General features: G+C 40.4%; 1 protein-coding gene across 1 annotated transcript in view; it reads right to left on the reverse strand.

The window, feature by feature from the left end:
* Positions 1-6,058: 6,058 nt before the first annotated feature.
* Positions 6,059-25,225, reverse strand: part of CBL (Cbl proto-oncogene, E3 ubiquitin protein ligase) — an 82,121-nt gene continuing 62,954 nt past the window's right edge. The window contains exons 5-16 of the mRNA XM_008575772.1: positions 23,693-23,814; positions 23,219-23,356; positions 21,885-21,972; positions 21,373-21,504; positions 20,956-21,159; positions 18,768-18,899; positions 18,308-18,685; positions 16,221-16,315; positions 10,013-10,153; positions 9,521-9,618; positions 8,626-8,808; positions 6,059-7,633 (exon numbers count right to left, since the gene is read on the reverse strand). Of these exons, the coding sequence (XP_008573994.1) occupies positions 7,326-7,633; positions 8,626-8,808; positions 9,521-9,618; positions 10,013-10,153; positions 16,221-16,315; positions 18,308-18,685; positions 18,768-18,899; positions 20,956-21,159; positions 21,373-21,504; positions 21,885-21,972; positions 23,219-23,356; positions 23,693-23,814 (2,019 nt within the window). The 3' untranslated portion in view covers positions 6,059-7,325. The remainder of the gene's footprint in view (positions 7,634-8,625; positions 8,809-9,520; positions 9,619-10,012; positions 10,154-16,220; positions 16,316-18,307; positions 18,686-18,767; positions 18,900-20,955; positions 21,160-21,372; positions 21,505-21,884; positions 21,973-23,218; positions 23,357-23,692; positions 23,815-25,225) is intronic.

Genomic DNA, 25,225 nt, shown 5'->3' on the forward strand with positions numbered 1-25,225 from the left:
AGCTGGGTCATTAATATGGTCAGGAGGCTGCGACACTTGGAATGGTCCAGAGAATACCTGGAAATTGTGGAACATTCTGTCTCTCCTTGGAAGAGATAAAGCATTCGACCAGATAACTAAGCTTCTGACTGGAATCAACCAAATGATTCCAGGGTACAATGCTTTCTTCCAATGACACATCACGGCAGGGAAAAGGACCGCTGACACACTGCACCTGTGTGCCGCCTCTGCAGCCACAGAGAGCACTCCTTCCTGTCCCAACTCTAGGGACTAATGATACTCAAGGTAGAGGAGCTCAGACTCTGGTATTTCCATATTAAGTCCTAAAATGCAGCCTGGGATACAGTGCTGCCTTAGAAAGGCACAAAACGTTTGGCTTTTTTTTTTTTTTTTTCCAGTGTGCTAAAAATTGTTTTGTTTTGAATAAAGGAAAAAGATATATAAGGGTAAAAATCCCAAGTCACCACAGCCAGAAAGCAGATGTAGGAGGTACCTCATAGCTGCTATGCCCCTACCATGTGTTTCAGCGGGAAGTCAGGCTTTTCTTTCAAGGCCAAGACACTAACACAGTACTGGGCAGAGTAGGTCAGAAGGCATCTACTCTCATGGGCATTGTGCTGCAGGCTTACTCACCCAGACAGCAGAAGAGGCCATGGAAGAGAGCATGCAGTGTACAGACTCCTATGTAGTTCTGTGCCTCTTCAGTTTCAAGATAGCTGTAAGCATGCCCTACCCTCACCCAGAACTGGGTCAGAGGTAGGTAGGGAGGTGGGAGCTGACACATAGGAACCCTGTGCACCTACTTCAGGGCCTGAGCATGGAGGTGGCACAAGGCCCAAGGAATTGCACACAGCATGCACTGAGCCTCCCACCTGGTTTGCACTGAGCATCCCACCTGGTTCAGGGGCAGGAGAACTTGTGAGAGGCAATGTGGAGGGTCCCTCACATTCATTTTTGGGATTAACTCAAGAATATGGGGCCAGGCAATCAGAACTCTGGTGACCTATTCGGCTGCCAGATCAGTAGGAGATCTGAGGTTGGCTTTAAGCCTTTGTACAAACACAGGGAGTGGTCAGCCACATTTTTCTCAAGCATTGTACTAGGGAAGGGGCAGCAAAATCTCCAAACAGCTGTTAGTCTGTTAGTCAACAGCTGGCCCTTCGACATGGTGCTTTCCATTAAACTAGGAATGAATGTGCAGGGCTTGCTCTCCCTATCCCTATTCTCTCCATTTTTTACTCTTGTGCTACTTTCTAGAACCAAGAAACGTGGTACCTTCCCCTTGGAACCCACCCAGATTTCCTGGGACACTGTGAAGGCACATGCACTGCTGTCCCTCTGCTCCTTAATTTGGGGGCCTAGACTAGAACATGAAATGCAAAGTCTGATGACCCACCCTTTCTCATGTGCCTCGATGTGTATCTTTGGACTATTAAGTTACTTCTGTGTATATCAGATGACTCTAGTAGTTTAAAAAAGTTATGAGTAAGGCAGTATGAAATGCCTTACAACTCAATACAGGCTCCAGGATGAGATAAATAAGATCAAAACATTCAGGTACGCAGAAGCATAGTTTTAAGAAACTAAAAAATAAAAGCTTTAATATAGGACTAAAAAGAAAGCAATTGGACAGGAAAGACACAGGTAACCTATCTAAAGAGCTCTCAGTAAAAACCTATTCTAAACTGGAATCTGTATGTAATCTATATCCTGGCAACTGTCCCAGCTATTATATACTCTTTCTGGCTCTAGCAAAGTCATTTCTGAGGTACCTAGGAAGCCTTGCCTAAGAACATTACTGCAGAGCTCCCCTCACACAGGAAGGTGCAAATGAGAGGCTAAGAGGAAGGTTTGGAGAAGACATGCCATGGGCCCACAGAATGCATACATTTTCAGCACTAAAACCTGAAGAGAGCCCAGAAGTCCACAGGCAGTGGCTATAATGGAATCCGTGATCTGCTCTCTATAAATAACATGAAAGAAGGCAAAAGACCTGAGGTTAAATGGAGGCTAAGGAACGCCACCCAGGAACCGATTAGCTCTGGAACAGGTGAGACTGGTCCTAAAGTCCACAGGCAGTGGCTATAATGAAATCCGTGATCTGCTCTCTATAAATAACATGAAAGAAGGCAAAAGACCTGAGGTTGAATGGAGGCTAAGGAACGCCACCCAGGAACCGATTAGCTCTGGAACAGGAGAGACTGGTCCTGAAGAGGGAGGTAAGAAATCTTGGATACCAAGACTGATAATGGGAAGAAAAACAGGAAATAAACAACAAAGATAGTGACCAGAATTAAGTTAAACCTAAGAATTTTCTTGATGTCCCAGACACATTCCCATGGCTGCCTTAGAGTAGAAATCTTTTTAGGGTGTCTACTCAGTCTGTGCCCTCTTCTCTGAGAACCTCCCCATCTCCCAGCTGAAGGAGTGTGCCACTGCTGCTCTGTCTTTGCTGTCCCTGGCAAGGCCAACCAGACAGGAGTAGATACTGATCAATGTGCTGGGCTGAGCATATTCTTTGTTAAGAATGTGAACTAAGAGGAATTGGGAATCTGTTCATGGTGATCCCAAGAGTAGAAGGTGGTGTGAATTTGAGGATGAGGGTGCCTATTTTAGGTCCATACATGTCGATAAACAGGTTGTAAAGTGCAAAGTTTACAGTTCCAGCTCCATGAAAGAACCAACCGTACTTCCTATCCTAGGTCCCACAAGACACTCTGCATCCTTATAATGACTCCCTCCTTATAATGACTCCCTCCTTTCTTTAGCTTGAATATTTCTGTTTCTTGCATCCAAAGGGCCCCTAACCAGGAGAGTCAAAAACACAACCTCAACTTTTCTTCTACTGTCCACCCTCCTCCATGCATGAAGTGGCTATATGCACTCCGAAAGAAAGACTGCTAATGTAGATTGGGATCAAAGAAGTGATAGTAATGTTTTATGCTGAGTTAGAATACTTTAGATTGAATTACTAAAGCTTTAAGGTCTAGTAGAATGATGTGTTGATACTAAGCTCTAGGGTCTCTAAGATCCCTACTCTGGGAGGTAAAGGCTGACATTTAGAGAACTGTCTGGCTCTTGGAAGACCAGACAACTGGCTGACGATCAGAACCCAAAGACAGGTACCCACACCTCCAGCCCTTCTAAAACACAGAATTGCTGCAAAGGTTGTTTAAGGATTGGAAAACAAATTCCAAACAGTATCGGAGATGGTGACAGGTCCCAGAAGGGTGATAAGTAAACCTTCCCAACAAGGGGGATTACTGTTGGATTCCCAACAGTAGCTCAGTAAAAAGATCAAGGAAGGCACTAGATTGGAAAGCAGATTGTGGACAGATGCTTTGCTTAAACATTTAATGCCCTACTGTGTAATTCTGAGACAACACACCCCACAATCAACCAAAAAGATTCCACTGAAATACCTAAAAATGGTAAATAGCCATAAGACTTACACTAAGGAATCTTCCAGACATTTTCAAAGCTATAGGAAGACAACAGGGGTTAATGATTTTAACCAAGGCAGCTCTATAAGGAAAGGTAAAGTCTACATAAAAGAACTGTGAATGAAAACTACACAATCCTATTGGGAAGAGCTATTTTAGGATAAAATGCAAATGCAGAACCAAATAAAATCTCCCAAACATTAGTAACCCACCATGTGGTGGCAGGGAAGGACATATAGCTGACATTTCTGGCACATGGTAATCAAACATGTGCTGAATGAACAAACAAATAGTCACAGCCAGGCCCATGGTCAGAATACTCTTATTCAATGGACAGTGGCCATTCCAGGATCAGAAAGGTCAACGGTGAGAAGGGGCTTTACAGTTAGGCAAGAAGGTCTATGACCTTCTGACTTTCATAGTGTGAGGTAGGAGAGTATTTCGCATTAACACCATTGCTGATCACCTACGAAAAGGACTAGACCTTGTTAATGGTGCCTTAAAGGGAATATATAGCTGGTCCCTAGTTTTCAAGTAAGTTGTGTTACAAAAATTTATTTGTAAGCTTGCTGTTTGGACCACAAAACTTTTCTACAGAGGAAATAAATATCTTAAGTATGAATAATAGCAACCCTCCCCCCCCAATTTTTTTTTAATCCACAAAACTGCTAAATGATACTAATGGTACTATCGCACATCTTGGGCCCTGGTGATGTGAGTCTGTGGAAGAAGAGAAAGGGAAGAGAAGAATGGCAGAATAAGTAGAGTGGGGCTGAGGAGGAAAAGAGAAAGAGCTATCCACAGGTAGAGATCACTATTTACATAAATATTAACAGATAAATGTTGAGACGATAAACTGCCCAGTCTATTATTTAACTAAAGGGAGGTATACCATAGAGCCCACAGGTTTTTAACACCTGCGGAAAAAGTATGGAAAGAGTATGGGAAAGGGTATGGGAGGGGCTGCTGGAAAAGTCCAGTCGTGGCAGCTACAAAGCAGCGACCCAGTTAGCATTGAGGGAGGCTATGGAAAGCAACTCAGGCAGACACAGGGAAAGCAGGAAACTGGGTTGGATAAAATAGCCTGATGAATTTGATAAAAAGGAAAACACCAGTCATCATTTTGACTTATCAAACACTTGTAATTAGGAGGGGGAAAGGAGATGGGTTTGCCAAAGATGGCAAAACTCAAAATAAAGCCTGTTCATGAAAGGGCAGTTTTAGTTAAATTCAGAGCAGAGCCAAAGAATTTAAAGTTGCCATACAAATGGAGGGTGAAAAATGGGTTATTGGTGACTTAGTCAAAGGAAAATATAAGAAATTAAAGTTTTGAGAATATCCTCAAAACAAGAGCCACGTGAAAACCTTCCTGAGGCTGGCCTGGCAATCTCAGGAATGGACTCAGGTGTGTTCTCAGAGCACCCAGTCAAAGAAAAGACCCTCACAAAATGTTCCAAAACCTTGAATGCCTGCAGGGACATGTGACAAACTAATACCCAAGCCAATCAACAGTGCACCTGCTCAACACAGGGATCTGGAACTTCAGTTTCCGGGCTGACTTGAAGATCACACAGGTACTCAGGAAAGGAAAGGAAGAAACTGCTCACAGCCTACATGGTGTGGACAACATCTCCACGAAAGATGATGTGAATGCTCTGAAAAGGCAAAAGATACATAGCCAGTGCTTTGTTTTCCTGACAGAACCTTCAACTATGGGCACTATCTGCGGTAAAAGAAAAACTACATGGATAGGCCTGGAACTGCTGCCATCTTTTCTAGTTCTTTATCTAGGTCTTCAACATTCAAACAAAATGCAAAACTGAATTTTACCTCAAATGAAACGCTATACTGCATTTCAGAAGTAGACAGTAGCTTGTTTCCTAGTCACTGTCATTCTCCCCTGCCCTTCCACCCCCATTCAGGATGTCCTGCACCTGCTGGTGGGCTATGTTGTTTTCTCCCATGCAGAAAAGACACTGGGTAACCATGGCAAATCAACACACAGTCCTGTACTGTCTACTCTGGGAATTTAAATGGCTCTGAGGCAAAAGGGTAAAACCAAAAGATCTAGGAGCAACTGAATGCCAAGAGAAGAACTAAAAAAAGTTTTAGCTCCAAAGATAACAAGACTGAAAAGAAAATTGGTCAAAGGAGGGTCATTTCTGTATGGACCTAAAGACAAAAGTGTGATTTAGATTCTGAGGACGGCAGATTTATCAGAGCAGGCTTGCTTCTGACAAGGAGGGTTACAGGCTGCTGGGGAAGTCAGCACTGGACAGAGAGCTACCTGAACTCAAGGGACCATTCAGCAGTCTCTAAAGGAAATGACTAACTAGAATATGAATCTTCCTTATGAACTTGCAATTACACAAATGGCCAGCCTTTTCCCATATTGTCTTTGACTATAGTGAAGGAATTTATTTCATCAAATGATGTCTAACTGCTATAGAGAACACAGTAATTAAAGAGAGTATATAGGACCTAAGGTGAATTGGAAAGGGGAAGGAAAGGAAGAGATGTTACATTTCAAAAGCCATAGGCACAAGAGAAAACGAAGTCATTGGGTGGCCCCAATGTAGGAAAGGTGCTAATCATCAGCAAATGCTGTGCTACCTTGGGTGGTACCCCCACTCCTTAAAGGGCAAAGAAAAAAAATCATTTCTGAAAATCTACCCTGGCTTATTATGTTCAAAGGGAGGCACCCATATAAGCTGAAATTAATTTATTGGGGAATAAAAACTAAACAGATAAATCTTCATTGTCTATTTTGTGCACTTAAGTAGCATGTGAATGAAGCTTCCTAAAAGCTTCGTGGTATTCAGGCCAGAAAGTCATCCTGGAAACAAATGTTACTCCCTTCCCATTACGTAGAAAGACTTCATAACCTACATTAGAACACATATCTGGCACAAAGGCAACTGACTCCCACAGACTATTTTCTGGGGAGGGCATGGAATGTATTTGAAGGCCTCTATCTCAAATCAGTCATTATGTAACTACGATAATTAAACCACCTTATTTTAACAAACTCAATGTTCCTATGGAAACAGTGCTTTGGAGTGACCAGTGTTAGCTGCTAGTATCAAACATGACTATAATGATATAGCAACAATACTTTTTCTCCCACCTATCTCCAAACAAACCAACACCACCACACATAATAAAGAGCATACCATAAGCTGCTTGGCCTCAGTAAGGCTGGTTATAGCAAGCTCGATGCCAGTGACAGAACACCAAGGGGGAGAAGGAGGAAGGAGCCGACAGGGGAAAGGATGGAGAAAGGGTGTTCTAAAAATATAGGACTTTAGCTACACACATGATAATGTAAGCCAAAGGGGAGTGTTGAAGTTGTAATACACACTACGTTTGGACATAATACCACAGTAGATGGAAGTCTTAAAGATTCCTTCCTAAACCTCTTGTGCTAATTCCCTGCCTGGGATTAACACACACAGCAGGTTAATCGTAGAATCACAGGACATATACAACCACAGACGGATAGACAGATAGACACACACGTGGCCACATCCTTAACCCAGGAAAGTCTTAAGTCCTCAATTAGGATTTACAGCACAATACTTATTCTCTTATTTTCTGAATTGTTCCCCAAGTAGGCTACCATGTAATAAAAATCCACACTCTAAGTGGGGACCGAAGGACACCTTCAAATGCACTCTCAAGACCAATAAAATAATAAAACATACTAGCTGCTCCTTTTGCATTCCACTGCTTTGAAATCTCAGAACCACAGAGGTGATATCCCACAGAAAGGGCATGACTTCACTGTGAAGTCTCCAAAGGAACCTCTGCCCTTTTAGGTGCTACTCAAGTAAGAGCTCCTGGCTCACTGGTCCTCTAAAGTTGAAGCAGGGTGGTGATGTGCTAGGTAGCTACATGGGCAGGAGAAGAAATGGAGACGAATTCCCGGAGGATATTTTTGGCCATCTCGATGTTGTTGTGGGCAATGACCAAAGCCTTCTGAATGTCCTGGTAGGAGTACCCCTGATTCATGAGGTTCTCAATCTCACTGGAGAGCTGAGGCGAGGCAATGGTGGCAGCGGTGGCAGCAGTGGCAGTAGAAGCAACAGCACTACCTCCTTGCTGACAGCTACCTGCTTTTCGTTCAGAGTTGATTCTCCGAGGGAATGGTTTGGGGGGCCTCTCAGGAACTTGAGAACCCTCAGTAAAGTCTAGAAGAAATAGGAAAAGAATAATGTTTCCAAATCTGGGGGAGAACCCTCATTTAATAGCAGTAACAATAATAACAATGTGCTAATATCAAGCTACTAATGACCTCCTGTCAACTAGGTGCATGTGCTGTTCAGTTACAACTCTGGGTTTTACAGGTTCAAGGGTTTTAGAACAAGCCTCCTCCTTACCGTATTAGGAGCAACTTTCTAAATACACCATGCGTCTGTTCTACTAACCACCACCACTATCATAAATATGACACATCTGCTCATGCTTCACACTTAGCAACAAGTTTTCCCACACATAATCATTTGAATTATTATTTTTTTTAATTCTGAGAGGACCAGAGAAGATACTAAACTTCTACAAATAAAGAAACAGACAGAAATAAGCCTAAGGTGCAGGGAAGAAGCATTAGCCATGGTAGGGATCACTGCTTGTTTGGGCAATTGGATGCTGTATATGTTTTTCACCAGCTGTCCTGAAAGCTGTCTTCAATTTCCAAAGTGACAGCAACTCTAGCTGCTACCCTACCAGGCGGCCACAGGTGCAAGAGTAGCCCTTAATAGTCAAGGCCCAGTGTGGGCTGGCTTCAGGCCCATTCAGAATGTGTTCCAGAGCCAGTACGCCTCCTTTCAATGCAATGGGGCCCAGGAAAAAGGAATGCATGGTCTGAACCATCAGGCTTAATTAGCATGGTCACAAAGCATATTCAGAAGAGCTGGAAATCCTACCCACCCGTAGTACAGGAGGAGGTATGGTTTAAGGAACAACACCGTTTCTAAGTCTAGCAAAATTCTGAAGAGTTTGACTGTAGTTTAACTTTCTAATTTGCAACCCAGGACCAGCTTTCCTCCCACTGAGACATAATGTTTAGTCTACTACTTCCACATACTGACTTACTGCCACCAGGGGAGGTCATCTCTGTTTCAGTATAAATTAGGAGCCATATAGCAATTCAGGACAAACCAAGGGTAGTCTGGAGACTCACTTGTTGTGGGATCACCATCCAGAGACAACCAGCCAAAGGAGGAGCTGGCATTGGAGATATCTGAGAGAGTTCGGCGGGCCAGCACTGCTGGCACAGGTGGCTTAGGGACATCATACCCATCATCTTCATTTTCTGATTCCTCGGGGCCAGTGTTAGCAGGGGCTGCAGCCAAATTCCCTTTACCTGGAGAAAAGTTTGTGAAGCTGTCTTCTTCTTCTGATACACTTCATTTTCTAACACATTTCAATATAGGGACATCCATTCATTCATGCATGTATACAATCATTTATTTCATTCAATAGTTACTGAATGTCTACTGTGGGCCAAATACCACGTGAGGCCCTGTGATTGAAGAAACAGAAAATAAAATCCGCAGCAATCCCGCAGCTCTCTTTTTTGAACATGTCAAAGGCTACCCTTGCCAAAGTTAATAGTCACTGATGTCAAAGACTCAAGTGCCATTTTACAGCACACATTCAACATTTCTGTCTGCACTTCACTTCGAAGATCAGCCAAAGGGCCCTGTGTGTGCAGGCTTCTTGAACTTTCAACATGGTACACTAGTTAACATGAAAGTTGAATATTCACAACCCACACACAAAAGAATTCCATCAATGCAATGGAAATAAAAGGGAACTGCCAGCATTGCAGGTCCAGGCCATATAACACAAACGTCTCCAGGCCCTGGAAGGATGAAACAGCACCAAAGGAACTAGCTGTGTGAACAGGAAACAAAGAGGAGAGGGGCTTTACCGCCCATGGATCAAAGGTATTTTACAAAAAAGATAATTAAAAAGAATTTTCCACTTAGATCAAGCTATTTCATTAGTCAAATATTACAGGCTCATTCCTATGGCACATCAATGATTTTTAAAGTTGCAGAGTGGCTACTCACCAAAGGTGCTGTTCTCGGTGACAGATGGTGCCTGGGACTGAATATTATACATTGCTTCATAAGTACAGCTATCAATCTGCTGGTCACAATCACATGCTCTGAACCAGAAGGAAAGTGGCATAATGATCTTTGGAAATAGAACTGTTATCTACAAACTTATTAAGACTTATCTATTCACAAGCACCCTAGACCCTGATTCTATCAAGACAACACATTCTCCTTTTGCCAGTATCACTAATAAATGTCATAAGATTGACTCCTGTGATGAGTTATAGTTGTGTACATTGTTGAGGTTACTGTGATGCTAAGAAAACATAAGTGAGACTGCTTACAGCTATAAGAGACTTAAATATTAGGAGCTACACTTATTTTTCTGTTTCAATTCTGGCTGAATAACACTATGTGCAGGTAGCGAGCCAAGCAGGTGAGAGATATCAACTGAATTATCCACATAAAGATATTTAGCCCAAAACAGGGTTGTTATGAACCTACTGTGAACTCTGGGTTGTCTCCAATGGCCGTTTCAGCTCTGGCTTTTGAAGCCCTACAGGCCTAGAGGAGGGAGTCATATACTCTGTGTCTTCCTCACTTTCACACTGCTCCCCAGGTGGCAGTTTTGGCACAGGAAGAGGTCTGGAAGATGAAGAATAAAAAACAGAAAAAGAATTAACAAGCTGGAAAACTTTCAAGTATGAAATAAGTGGCTTTAAAACAGACACAACTAGGGCCGGCCCATGGCTCACTCGGGAGAGTGCGGTGCTGATAACACCAAGGCCCTGGGTTCGGATCCTATATAGGGATGGTCGGTTCACTCACTGGCTGAGCGTGGTGCTGACAACACCAAGTCAAGGATTAAGATCCCCTTACCGGTCATCTTTAAAAAAAAAAAAAAAAAAAACAGACACAACTCAAATTTGACAGAGCAAAATACATGCCATCTAGAGAACTATTATTTCCACTGACCAAGACAAAAATTAGTAAAAAGTACACCAACTAAAAATTTCACTTTCAGCCAACCAAAAGTGTGCTATTATGCTTGAGATATGTTACGCAGGGTTAGGCACCTGATACAAGTTAGTCCCGATCCCCAGGTAAGTTTCATAAGAGTCCCAGTTTCTCTTTCAGTAGGTATAAAATAAGAAACAACAGGTAGCTTTCTGACAATATGCTAGGAATGTATATCAAATCCCAGTTCTAAATCTACCTATGGGCTGGTTGGCTCAGTTGGTTAGAGGGTGATGCTGATAACACCAAGGTCCAGGGTTTGATCCCTATATCGGCCAGCAAACAAACAAACAAACCAAAAACCTACCCATGAATTCAAAAAATATATAGCTTGTCAAAACCTTTCTCATCAGTTACCTTACAGTATAAACACTTTTCTCCTCATTCTATGCAAGAGAAATCTAAAATAGAGATAAAGTGACTTAGCATTAATTCTGGGACTAGATCCCAGATCTTCTGACTCTTACTTCTGGGATTCTTGTTGTTACACCCATACATAACTTTCACCCAGAAGCTTTTGAAACAAAACTTCTCCTGCCACCCCGCCTCATGAAATGAGACAAATTAAAAAAAAAAAAAAAAAAAAAATACCCAACTAACTGTATAACACACACACACACACACACAGACACACAAAATTGCTTCTTAGAGTGTGAATGTATGAGTCTCTCTTTTCTTCCTCGTCACTTTTTTTTTTTTGGAATATTCTAAATACTCTACAAGGAACACCACTTGCATTTCTCTCTCTGTGTTTACTTAATGTTTCCTAATTATAAAAGCATACATACTTATTAGGAAACACTTAAGTATTACAGAAACTTGACACAGAATATGACAGTCCTCTATGATCTTACCTGAGATTTTTTGCTTATGTGTACATATTAGTTTTATCATTGAAAAATTACTCATATGTATGCTTTGTTAAAATTCCGCAAATATCCACTTAAGATTTATGTAATACATGCTAAAGTTCTGAGACAGAAGAATACTAGTATTTATAACTTGCTTTTAAAATATACCACAAAAGTAAGACGGATTGATGGATGAACAGAAGTACAGATAGATAAATGTGTGATAAAACAAATATACTAAAATGTAAATAGTAGAATCCAGGTGGTGAGCATATAGGTGTTCACTGTAAAATATTATATTACAATAAAATGTTGAGGAAAAAATGACCCATATTAAGAAAAAATACCAAGTATCCGTGAAGGTATAGGGAAATAAATGGGTACTTTCTTACACTGCTGTAGAAATAAGAAATTGATACAACTTTTCTGGAGTGTAACTCAACAAAAGTATTTAACCAAACATGCATACATACCCTCAGTCTCAGAAATTCCATTTCTAAAAATTTTCCCTAAGGAAACAATCAGGAATATTCACTATGACATTATTTCTAATACTGAATAAACAGGCAACAACCTAAATAGTAAATAATAGTGTAGTGAATAAATAAATTTTGAACCACATGTATGGCAATATACCTGAAGTCAGTTGTGTCTGTCAGTACTTTAGAGTTTCCAAGCAGGAGCCCCAGAGGCCTATTTCTACTTCTACCACAGTAGATCCTTATCTATTTTACAAACTGGGGATCCACTTAAGTCAGTCCTGCTGCTTTACAATCATTTGAAATAATTTGAAAATCATTGTAGTGGAAGAATATGCAATGACAGACAAAGATATTCAAGACACTCCTAGTGAAAAACAGCATCAACAATATGACTCCATATATATAAAAATGGCAACAAACTTACATCAAATTGCTAACAACTACTTTCTGACTCTAGGTAGTAAGATTATAACTTTTCTTTCTTCAATGTTGCTTATCTGTATTTTCTAAATTTTCTTAAATTAACACATATGACTTTCATAAAGAGAAAAGGGTCATTATAAGGCCAATCAAAAAATTTTAATTACAATTCTCTTTGTTGATGAAGTCAATAAAAATATAAAATTGTACCTCGTTCTCACAGAGTACTTGGCAATATATACTAAAAAATTTTAATTACAATTCTCTTTGTTGATGAAGTCAATAAAAATATAAAATTGTACCTCATTCTCACAGAGTACTTGGCAATATATACTTTTTTTTTTGACCAGTAAGGGGATCGCAAACCTTGGCTTGGTGTTGCCCGCACCACGCTCAGCCAGTGAGCACACCTGCTNTAAGGGGATCGCAACCCTTGGCTTGGTGTTGCCCGCACCACGCTCAGCCAGTGAGCACACCTGCTATCCCTATATAGGATCCGAACCTGTGGCCTCGGCGCTACCAGCGCGGCACTCTCCCGAGTGAGCCACAGGGCCGGCCCGGCAATATATACTTTAAAAGAAAGAAGGTATGGAAAACAACCAAGCAGCCAGAACATGAAAGGCCAAGATTCAAGAAGGAGAAAACACTGAAGTAAGCCTCATATTAGGGATTCTGAATCTGGGGTTTGAGGTAGTCTCAGTGGGCTAAGGAGAGAGAGTAGAATTTTGGCCTACCATGACAGCCAACACAAAAGGGGCCAAAAATCCTAGAGGAGAAAGTAGGCCTGAAATTCTGCCCACAATTTTCCCCAGAACTACTGCTAATCCCTAAACCATTTATGCATGGGGTTAGACTCTCAGAAACCAAGCAGAAAGTAGCAATTGAGGAGCTGAACAGATATTTTGGTTGTCTTGAAAATCTGCAGTACAGAGTTGGAGTTATCAGATAGCGTAAGAGCAACAGCTGACATGGTGAAAATGTCTAACATTCAGGAAACTGGAGTCCCAGAAGATGAGGAGAAAGAGAGAATGCACTATTCAGTCTATTTTAAGTAATACCGGCTGAGAACGTTCTAAAACTAATTAAAAACATCAAGGCACAAATTCAATAAGCTCTACCCACCTTAGAAATGATAAATATAAAGAAAACCACATAGGAACATCATAGTAAAATTGCTGGGAACCACAGAAAAAAAGGTCTTATAAATAGCCAGAAAAAGAAGCATTAACTTTAAAAAAGCAACATTAAGACTGAGAGCTAATTTGTCAACAGAAATAATGAAAGCCAGAAGGTAGTGGAATGATATTTTTAAGATACTAAAACAAAATAACTCCAGTTCAAAATACTGTACCCAGTGAAAATATCTTTTTTGAAAAGATAAAAATGAAATAAAGATGTTTTCAGTCAAACAAAATTTGAATCCTTTGATAGAAGATACACTAATTAAATTTTTTAATCTATTGATAGATGATACACTAAACAGACACACACACACACACACACACACACACACACACACACACACAGACACACACACACACACACACACACACACACACACACACACACAGAGAGAGAGAAGTTCTTTAAGCAAGCGGAAAAAGATTCCACATGACAAAACAGGACGAAATGAGGAGCACTGGAGGACAAATCTGTAGGAAATTTAAACGTCCAGGAAAGGTTAAGAGGAGCTGATATAAAGTAGACTTTAACAAGCCCAGAGCTCATACTGGAATATCTAGAATAACTATAACAAAAATAATAGAAGGAATGAAATGGTATAATAAAAAATACTTTAATCCAAAAGAAAGCAAGAAATAAGAAAAAAAAAAAAAAAAAAAAAAAAACCCAACAACAAAAGATTGGAAAAATGGAAAAAACAGTAGGACCAAATACTCATATTCCAAGTATTTTAAGACAAGGAATGCCAGACTGAATTTAAGAGAAAAATAACAAACAACCCAACAAGTATATACTGCTCAGCAGAGACATACTTAAGTATAAGGACACAGAAAAGTTGAAGGTAAAAGGATGGAAAAAGATCGTGCAAATACTAACTAAAAGACAGCTGATGTAGTCATTATACTATAAGATAATGCAGACTTAAGGCAGGCAAGAAGAACTACAAAGTAAAAGAGGAAATCTCCTCATTAAAGGTAATGAAAACTCTTACCATTTAGCATCAGTAATTCTAAATTTTATGTACCCTAATTACATAGACTACATACATATACAACACAAATAGACAAAACTAAAAGGAAATGAGAAACCCACAATTACAGAGGGAGAATTTAACACATTCCTCTCATTTATCTGATAGAACAGGTAAATTAAAAAAAAAAAAAAATCAGAGGGCTGGCCCATGGCTCACTTGGGAGAGCGTGGTGCTGACAACACCAAGTCAAGGGTTAAGATTCCCTTACCAGTCATCTTTTAAAAAAATAAAAAATAAAATAAAATATAAACGAGAGAGACAATTTGAACAGAATTAACAAACCTGACATATTGTTGACAATACTAACATATACAGAATGCTACACCCAACAATCACATAACACAGTCAGTCGTTCCCTGGTTTCTGTGGGTGGTTGGTTCCAGGATACCCCCCCTCCACATACATATAAAAATCCCCAAACGCTCAAGTCCCTTATATAAAATGGCATAGTAGGTGCATATAACACTTCCTCCTGTATAGTTTAAATCAGCTCTAGATTATTGTTAACACCTAATACAATGCTTACACATCACTTCATTTGTGTAGATTCAATACAGTACTTGGTGCACAGCACATTCAAGTTTTGCTTTTTGGAACTCTGTGGAATTGTTTTTCCCTGAGTATGTTCAATCCGAGATTGGCTGAACTCATGAACGCAGAACCCACAGATAACAGAGGGCCAATGGTACATTCTCATTAAATGAAGGTGGTACATGTTACCGGATTTTACCATAAACCAGTCATTAAAAAATTTGGTTTGTGACCGCAATGGAAAGAAGCTCGAAAGCAGTAACAGGATAACTAGAAAATCTTCAAATGTTTGAAAATAAGGCAACATATAAGTAACTTGTGAATCAAGAAATCACAATTGGAAAAACACATCTATTCTGATTTCAATTGTAATGAAAATATGATATATCAAAACTTGTGGAACGCCAATAAAGCATCTGGTATGGACTGAATGTCTGCATCCCTCAAAAATCCATGTGTTGAAGCCATAACTCCGAGTGGAGCTATATTTGGAGATGGGGCCTCTAAGGAGGTAAAGTTGGATGAAGTTATGAAGGTGGGTCCTTGATCTGACAGAATTAGTGTCCTTAGAAGAAAAGGCACTGGAGAGTTTATTCTTTTTCTCTCTGTCCGTTCACACACACCAAGGAAGGCTATGTGAGGACACAGAGATGAGAAGGCAGCCATCTACAAGCCAAAATGAGAGCCCTCGCCAGAAACCGACTATGCTGGCAACCTGATCTCAGATTTCTAGGCTCCCAAACTATAAGAAAATAAATTTCCACTGTTTAAACCACCCAGTCTGTAGCATTTTGTTACAGCAACCCAAGCAGACTAATAAAGCATTCATCTCAAGAAGCTAGAAAAATAGCAAATTAAACCTAAAGAAAATTAAAATAAAGAGCAAAAAGAAATGAAACAGAAAGCAGATACTTGATAAGAAATTTAAAAAAAAAAACAACACCAAAATTGCTTATTTGAAAATATTAATAAAATTAACAAGCCCCAGCAAAAATGATCTATATACATGTATTCAGAAAAAAAGAATGGAAGGAAATATTCCAAAATAAAATATGAACATTTCTATATGGTTCAAATACAGATCAATTTTTATTTTCTTCTTTATACTTCTCTGGGTTTTCTAAATTTTCTATAAATAAGCTGTTTAAAAGTACCAATTCTTCTGTATGAAATATTGTTTTACTAAACATACTTACCTGGCAGCCAGAGAATAAATGGCATTAGCAGATGAGGAAGGTTTGATTTTGGGGTGCTCACACTCTGGACCTGCTAATGGGCTGCTATTCATATTCTGGAAAGTAAAGAAAAGCACTGAAAAATAACTTCCTTACAACAGCTAAGTATCTCCTTTTACTTACTGAACCTATTCAAAATAACAACAGTAAGGTATAGACACGGATCTCACTCTCAATTCCATGCCTAGGGGCTATCACATCTGACAAAAGCATAATTGCTGGGCCGGCCCGGTGGCGCACTGGAGAGTGCGCCACTTGGGAGCGCGGTGGTGCTCCCGCCAAGGGTTCGGATCCCATGTGGAGACCGGTTCCTGCTCACTGGCTGAGCGCGGTGCGGGCGCAACACCGAGGGTTGCGATCCTGTTACCGGTCAGTAAAAAAGACAAAAAGGAAAAAAAAAAAAAAGCATAATTGCTTCTAGGCTCTAAGAATGTTCAAATGTAAGGGTTAGGGAGACAGAGACCTAGAAAGAGCGAGGGAATGGTTTTGTGTTTTTTTGGGTTTTTTTGTTTGTTTTGTTTTTGTGGCTGGCTGGTAGAAACAGGTGTTTTCATTTGTTTTAATTCTAGAAAGATTTGAGTGAATCGGCTGTCTACAAAAATACCATTTCTGGCTTAAATATATCCAAACTCAGAATGGTCATTCTATATTGATGGCATTAGAAAATCAAACCTAATCCATTCTCATTAATTAGACTGCCTATCACATAGGTGCCACCTAAATGTTACCCTCCCCTTTCCTTGCAATCAAAAAATATGCCATTCATCTGAGTGCATGACATCCCTCAACTTCACCCTTCCCATTCTATCTCCTTAGATTTCCAAGTACATACTTGGTAATTCTTCCTTTAGTGGCTCATCTCGAATCCAACATGTCGCTAGTTAACCAGTGTGTGAGTGAATGGGTGATTTCTCGTCTTTTTTCCTACCCACTGACTGCTTTCAAGCCTTAATAAGTTTTCGTTTCATGCTCTCTTAAGGCTCTACCTAATCTGGCTGCTTACTTCTGCTCACAGACGATTCTCCCTCCTGCTCACTTAGCACCAGCTACACTAAAACCCTTTGTCCTTCATCTTGGAAGATCTTCCCCCAGGAGCAGCACAGTTCCCTCTCCCCTACTGCTTTGGGTCTTTGCTCAAAACTGTAACCCATCCCTTCCTGTACCTCCCAGCCCAACTCCAGATCTCCCTATACTCCTCCCTTCTTTGCGTTACTTTTCTCCAAAGCACTCACCATTGTGAACATACTATATATTTTACTCAACTTGCTTATTTTCCATCTCCCTCCCACTACAATACAAACTGAGGGCAAGACTTTCTGTTGAATGCATAAATGAGCCAACAAAAGAACAAATTCCTTCCCACCCCCAGTTCTGAACCCCTTACAGGGTCATTCTTAGACAAAGAACCGCTAAGTTGCCTTTTTTCAATCTATTCTCTTTTCAGTCTATCCTGTATACTATTTAATATTAGATTAATTTAATTCATCATTTTGGTCATGTCATTCCACTAACTTAAAACCTTCAAATGCTCACTTCCTACCAAATAAATTCAAATTCTTTTGGGAGTGGGTATTCACAGCCCTCTAATCTATTGCTAATCATTCTTTCCAGCCCTTTTTCCTATTCTGATACATAAAATTTCCATTCTACTCAAATAATCTACTCATCATTTCATAGTACACCTTAAGTATTTCTGTCATTGTGGCTCTGATATATCTTAAAACTATATCCATTTTCCAAAGAATACTTCAGATTCAGATGTCACTTTTTCCATAAAGCCCTCATGACTGCTCTATCCGGAAATAATCTCTCCTTTCTCTAAAAATTAAGCATTTTCTAATTATACCACTTCTGGAATTTATAAAAGGACATTTACTGCAATATTTACAGACTGTCTTATCTGCTCTATTAACATATATACTTTTTGAGGGTAGGGATTATGTTATATTATCTCTGAATTCTGTACAAAACCAATCACAATATTTTGACCCATAAAATACCATTCATAAATATTTAAAAGGCTAAATAATTTCAACATTAGGACTCACCATGGAGGTATCCAGACTGAATGTGCTCCCAAGCCTAGGCACATCTGCTCTGGGTTCCATTTGTGAGGGCAATGAAAATGGAAGTGAGTGCCGGTTGGTTAATTCTCTTCCTATCCAGGGATCACTGGGGCTTGGGGCAGCTACTGGTACTTTGGGGATTGGTCGGGGCAGCCATGAGTCCCCAAGGCGGCTAGAGGGGACAGGGGGCAGTTTGTCTCTGGCTGGACAATCGCCTGGTGTACAAGGTAGGGGGCGTCTCTGAGGCCGGGTTTCTGCTCCAACAGAATATGGCCGGTCTGGGGGGGGTGGCGGTGGAAGATCTCGAAGTGTGGGAGGCACTGGCAATGGTTTGTCCTTATGAAGGGAGACAGAAGCAGCCTGTGAAAGCATGATGGAAGTAAATCAGTCAAAACCTACTGCACAAAGAATCAGAAAACTACAGAACTGGATAATGCTTTACCTTAGGAGCAGTTCCAAGACCAGAAGCACTTGAAGTAACAGATACTCGCTGCTGCAGAAGGTCAAGTCGTGGTGGCACTGGGGGAAGAGAAGCTTGTGGAGCCATGGAGAATGGAGAAGGAGGCCTTTCCACCTACAACAAATAAAACTTAACAGGTTACTCTTGTCTGGAGAACTGGTATCTTTCAACTCCTCCAAAGCTTTAGATGGCAAATACTATGTGAACACTAAATATAACTACCAATGGGTCACACTCAGGCTTAGGTCACACAAACTCCTCTTAAACTCAGAAACTTACAGAGATTCTAACACTTGCTGAATTATTTTTGTGTCACCATAAGAGGGCACTCTCAATCACAGAAATACCATGCAGATGGCAAGCTACATGCAAATGTATCTGCAAATGGCAGCGCTACAGGAACCTTCCTAGCTTGCAATTTTAAAAAATTATTACAATTTTCTATCTACTCATCTTTGAGGGAAAAAAAGTCTTTTCAAGATTAAAAATAGGAATCCATATACAAAGAAAGGGGCAGACATTAACCTCTCAACAAATCACCTGGGAAAATAATGTTTAAGAGGCAGAATAAGGAAAGAGATCAAAGATGATAAATTCTCTGTGGGTTATTATGATAAAAAGGAAAAAAAGGGGATTTTTAAGAGGAACTTTATTAACAATATCACTAAAAAGCATCTTGACTCCTTGCAAAGAAATTATTTCAATTCGATAATCAAAAGAGATGAATATATCCATAAATTTGCATTCTAAAAAAATGAAGACTATACTTTCAGGGATCATTTCTATAGTTTGTTACTACAGAAGTTTCTTTGAATGTGCAGGGTGCCGAAAACCATGAGGAGGAGGCACACTGTTCTCTCCTGAGCGTGAAGCAGGCACTTGGTGTTGTTTTGCTGCAACTATCATTTGCCACTGATGATCGTTCTTCTCTTCCTTTAGAAGAGTTAGAGGGAAAGAACACAGTCTGAGGGCTTCAATGAAATAAAAAATGAAGTGCCAAATTAGAAGAAACAATGCGTGTATAAATAACCTTTTCCATTTCCCTGCCTACAGCAGGGTGAGATAGCAGATAAGCTTGTCAAAGTAAGCTGCCAAGAAACTTACAGTAATTCATACAAAACGCTACTCTGCATTTGCATTCCTCAACAGGAAGCAACACTGATGGACTACAGGCAAATATATATTATAATCACTTATGCAAGATGACAGAAAAACAACTATCCCCATACTTAGTCCTGTCATTAGTGCTGCATGGTGAATGAAGGAAAAGAAAGCCCTCATCATTAGCTATTGCTTTTATGCATGCTTAAGAAAATGGGCTCCATGTCAGCTGACAATGCTGCAGGAGCAGCTAGACATCTCAAGGATTAAGAAAGTCGAAAATTATTAGTCAACAAAAAAGAGAAAACAATAAAAGTTATTAGTCAAGCTAACTTACTTTACCAATATCTTGTCAGTCCCTACACCCTGCTGATTTTTCCCTAAAAGAATCTCATATTCTTACCTTCCTTTTTATTCTACTTACTAGCCTCAGACCTAATTTACTAAAAAAATTTCTAATGATTCTCTCGACTTATAATTTCTTATTTCACCAAATCCTACTTACCCCTACTGGTTTGGCTATCCTCACAAACACAAAAACCATTAGTAACTTGTCACTTCCCATGTCATAAAATCTCACTCTCCTGCCTGGCTTTAGCACATCTGTCTAATCTGGTCTTCCCAGCCAACAGTATTTCCCACATCTCCCTGACAGGTATCATTGCTGCTCTAACCAGGCTCATCCCCTCAGTGTTTTCTGCATGTGCTGATAACACCAAGGTCAAGAGTTTAGATCCCCATACCGGACAGTCACCCCAAAAAAAAAAGTGCTGGAATGTCTGCTCACAGATCCTGGTTCAACTTACCAGCTATGTGATCTTTAGCAAATTCCTTAACCTCTTTGTTCCTCGTTTTTCTCATTTGTTAAATGAGGATAATAATACTACTTATCCATACGGGAATTATAAAGATTATATGAGTTAAAATAAGTGTTTAGCACAATATCTGTCACATAGTAAATGCTCAATAAATATCAGCTATTATTACCCCTTGTAGTTTGGGTGTCATTAACTGCTCTATGGCTTTAGAATACAACTCATATTGGCAGTCTCCTAAATTGCAGTCTTACCTTGGCACCAGCCAATTCCTTCATCATGAAGAGAGAATCATCAGCTCTTTCATCGTCATCATCATCATAATTTGGGGAAGGGGCTCCCTCTGCTCCTTGCCTCAACAGGCTGCCACTTCCTCTAGGATCAAACGGATCCACCACAATGGGCTCAGTACCTTTAATTTCACATCGGCAGAAAGGACAACCCTGACCTTCTGATTCCTGCAGAGGAAACAGAAGATGGTAACAGACACATGAGAAGGTGCATAAAATATTTATCTACTAGGAAATACATTTCCTAGAGATAAAAAAAGAAATTAAAAGTTGAAACCTACCTCATAAGCCAGGTTACCCTTTATATCTGTAAAGGATATTTAATATCCAATTCTTCTGAGTGATTAAACAGCTAAGAAAATGCATGGTTTGAATCCATACCTGCCAGGATGTAAGACAGGATGTGCACATGAGGTGTCCACAGGGCTCAATCTTTACATCCTTATCATTTTCAGCACATATTTTACACAGTTGGAATGTGGAGCCCATCTCACAGTATAATTCATATTGTTCCTTTGATTAAAAAAAATTAAGAGATTTGTTGCATGAATGAATGAATAAATGAATGAATGAATGAATTACTACAACCGTAAACACTAACAGGAATACTGAAGACTATTAATTTCTATACAAATTTTTGCTCATATAAAAATGTCACAACAGTGGTCAATATTCTCCCATTAAACCAGAAAGCATCTAGTCTTGGTCCTATTCTAAGCCGCATGGTTTAAACCACACACACACACACGCACACACACACACACACACATCCACTAATCTAATCAATGGTTTGAAATCAAAGTGTTCTAAATACTTAATTCAATTATACTGTCATTTCTATAAAATATATGCTATATATCCAGTGATATGGTTATACATGAAACAAAACTCACCTGGGTCACTTTGATGTGGTCTTGGGGAGTTGGTTCACATAAGCCTGTCAGGTCAGGATTCTGGTTACGTCCATCAGGAAACAAATAGCTGTCAAAAGAGTAATCAACACCTTGAGATTTTATGGAAGCCAATTTATCAGTACTTGCTAATACAGACAAATGATATCTAGGAATTCCCCCATTTTAAAAGGGCAACTTTGTGTAAGTGTGAAGGTAAATCTTCCTAATACTTCAAAAAATAAATAATATAGAACAGTTTCAAGAAGATATTCTCCAAACACTGATATTCCTTCTCCAAAGCACAATGCCATAGGCTCTATCTTTTAAATGAGGAGTTGGCAAACTTTTTCTGTAAAGGGCCAGAGAGTAGACAGGTTAGGCTTTATAGGCCACATAAGTCTGTGTCACATATTCCTTTTTGTTTTTGTTTTTTAAATAACATTTTAAAAAGAAAAAATTATCTTGACTTGCAAACTGTACCAAAACAGCTAGTCCATGGGCTGTAGTCTGCCAACTTCTATTTTAATCAGTGGATGGCCACCAGATATAAATTTTTAACTTATCAAATGAAAATCAATTTGAGTTTCCCCCCAAAATAGCAATTCTAGAATAAATAAGAACTTAGTCATAAATATTAGCATAGGTTACAAAAGCCCAAAGCCTGAAGAGATGCTACTGAACCAAGATGAAGTTAGGATGAAGGCAGATGAAGGCAACTGAGGCCTGCTGTCATTAGGAATATCAAATCACTCTAACATTGGCTAGTTAAATAACTGGTAGGGCCGGCCTGGTGGCGCACTGGAGAGTGCGCCACTTGGAAGCGCAGCGGCACTCCCGCCAAGGGTTCGGATCCCATGTGGAGACCGGTTCCCATTCACTGGCTGAGCGCGGTGCGGGCGCAACACCGAAGGTTGTGATCCTGTTGCCGGTCCCCGGTACAGGCGCGACACCAAGGGTTGCGATCCCGTTACCAGTCAGTAAAAAAGATAAAAAGGAAAAAAAAATAAAACAAAATAACTGGTAAAATTTCCTGCTAATTGATATATTTTTGAATCTAATATAGACCTGAAAATAAGTTAATATTTAGAAACAGAGAAAGATAAAGTCTACTCTTGGTAATAACTGAAGCAACAGAGAAAAATAATTCCACTCACGGAATCACTATCAAAAAAAACCAAAAGTCCTATAGAACCTGAAGGTCAAATCAATAAAACCTGTTAATAGGTTTCCTGAATCTTAATTTGTAGAAGAACTTGGAATAAAGTCGTTAATGGTGAAGTTTTACAGCCCCTAAGTTCCTAGACCCTAGCAGACGATAAGCAGTAGGTACTCACAAGCCTTCCCTGAAGCCATCAATCAGTGCTTGGAAGAGAGGTTTATTGTGGGGGATTGTCTGGAGAATGTTCCCATCAGCAGTAACATACCCAATAGCCCACTGACCCAGACGAGTGCAGCTCAGCCGGAAGATGTAACTGAGAACAGAGATAAATACAATCTTTAATATATATGCTGGTACTAGGGTAGAAGGCAAGACAGAGACAAAAATTAAAAGGACCATCAAGAATAACTTCTTCAATTACTCCAAACCAGAAGCAAAAAACACATAAACCAAATTCTTAAATGGCTTCAAAGCATTTATTAAATCATCAGATCTAAATAAGTCAATTCTGCTGATAAACAGACATCAATTTTATTGCAGAATCTTGGTCATTGGGGAACTAATAAAAGATCATGTTTCTTCTGTTCTAGCAGAAGTCACAAGAGAATAATATTCAGGAGAATAAATTTCTTTGCTTCATTTCACTGACCTGCCAGGTTTGTGAATGAATTTCTGGAGCCGAGCTTTCACTTCATCATACGTCAGGAAAGCCATGTAACCAGGATGAGTTACAGCAAGGCTATTCCAATTCCTGAGCAAAGAGGACCATGGCTAAAGAAACAAGAGATCAAGCACAGACTGTTCATTTGGCTCAAGACATACAATCAGCCTCAGAGGAATGAAAAACAAAAGAAAAAACAACTCCAATGCTGAACTGTAAATTCTCAATTTATTGTCACAAATTCTCAATTATACTGTCACTCTGAGGGAAGACAAACATGTTTGGGAGATAAAAACTTAGAAAAACTAAGAAGAAAAGAATATATGCCTATAGGGAGAAACTTAACCATACAAAACGAAATTCCAGAAACTAAAGCAGCTCTAACCAACAGTAGTGGTTAACAACAAACAAAAAAACAGAAAAACAGGATAGGGCCTACATGTGCAACTAATGAGTTCCAAAGAAATGTTGATGCAAGTTGGCCTATACACACTGGAGAAAGCATTATTTTTAGAGAAAGAAAGAACTAAGTTCTTTTTGAAGCATCCACACATCTCAACATCAACAGTCAAGAATTTCAATACAATAGAAGAAAAAGTTGGAAACATATGCAAATGTCCTAAAATAAAAAACTGATAAAGGGGCCAGCCCGTGGCTCACTCAAAAGAGTGTGGTGCTGATAACACCAAGTCAAGGGTTAAGATCCCCTTACCAGTCATCTTTTCTGAAAAAAAAAAAAAAAAAAGATAAAATATGTTATATTACTTCCGGTCAAGATGGCGGAACAGGCGGTCCCTAGAGTCACTCTCTCCCACAAATCAACCGATTTAAACTATAAAAACGTAACATCAAATGCATATGGAATGGGGAGACATCCAGTGGGGGAGGCAGAAGCTCCATGGAGACCACATGCCCTGTGGGGCCACCACTGCATGGCAGATAGGCCTCACCGCCGCCACCCAGCTCCATTCCCAGCCCAGCCCAGTGCCACAGAGTGGGGAAACATCCGGCAGGGGAGGCGGAGGATCCGCAGAAACCACACACCCTGTGGGGCCACCACTGCGTGATCCAGCAGGTAGGCTTCACCGCAGGCACCCGGCTCCATTCCCAGCCTGGCCTCGTGCGCTCGGAGCAGGGAGACGTCTGGCAGGGGAGGCGGGAACTCCATATGGACCACACTGCTGCCGCATGATCCAGCAGCCTGGCCCAATGCGTACGGAGCACAGAGATGTCCAGCAAGGGAGACAGAAGCTCCATAGAGTCCACACACCCTGTGGGGGGGCTGCTGCCGCACGATCCAGCAGCAGGTAGGCTTCACCGCCGCCACCCGGCTCCATCCCAAGCCCAGCCTAGCACACACAGAGCAGGGAGACATCCAACAGGGGAAGGGGAAGCTCTGCAGAGACCACACGCTCTGAGGTGCCTTGGCGCATCCCAGCAGCCCGGGCCAGAGCGCACGAAACAGGGAGAAGTCCAGCACAGGAGGTGGAAGCTCAGCAGAGACCACACACCCTGTGGTAC

The sequence above is a fragment of the Galeopterus variegatus genome, unplaced genomic scaffold (genome assembly GCF_000696425.1).
Source record: "Galeopterus variegatus unplaced genomic scaffold, G_variegatus-3.0.2 Scaffold1237, whole genome shotgun sequence".
Taxonomy (NCBI): Eukaryota; Metazoa; Chordata; class Mammalia; order Dermoptera; family Cynocephalidae; genus Galeopterus; species Galeopterus variegatus.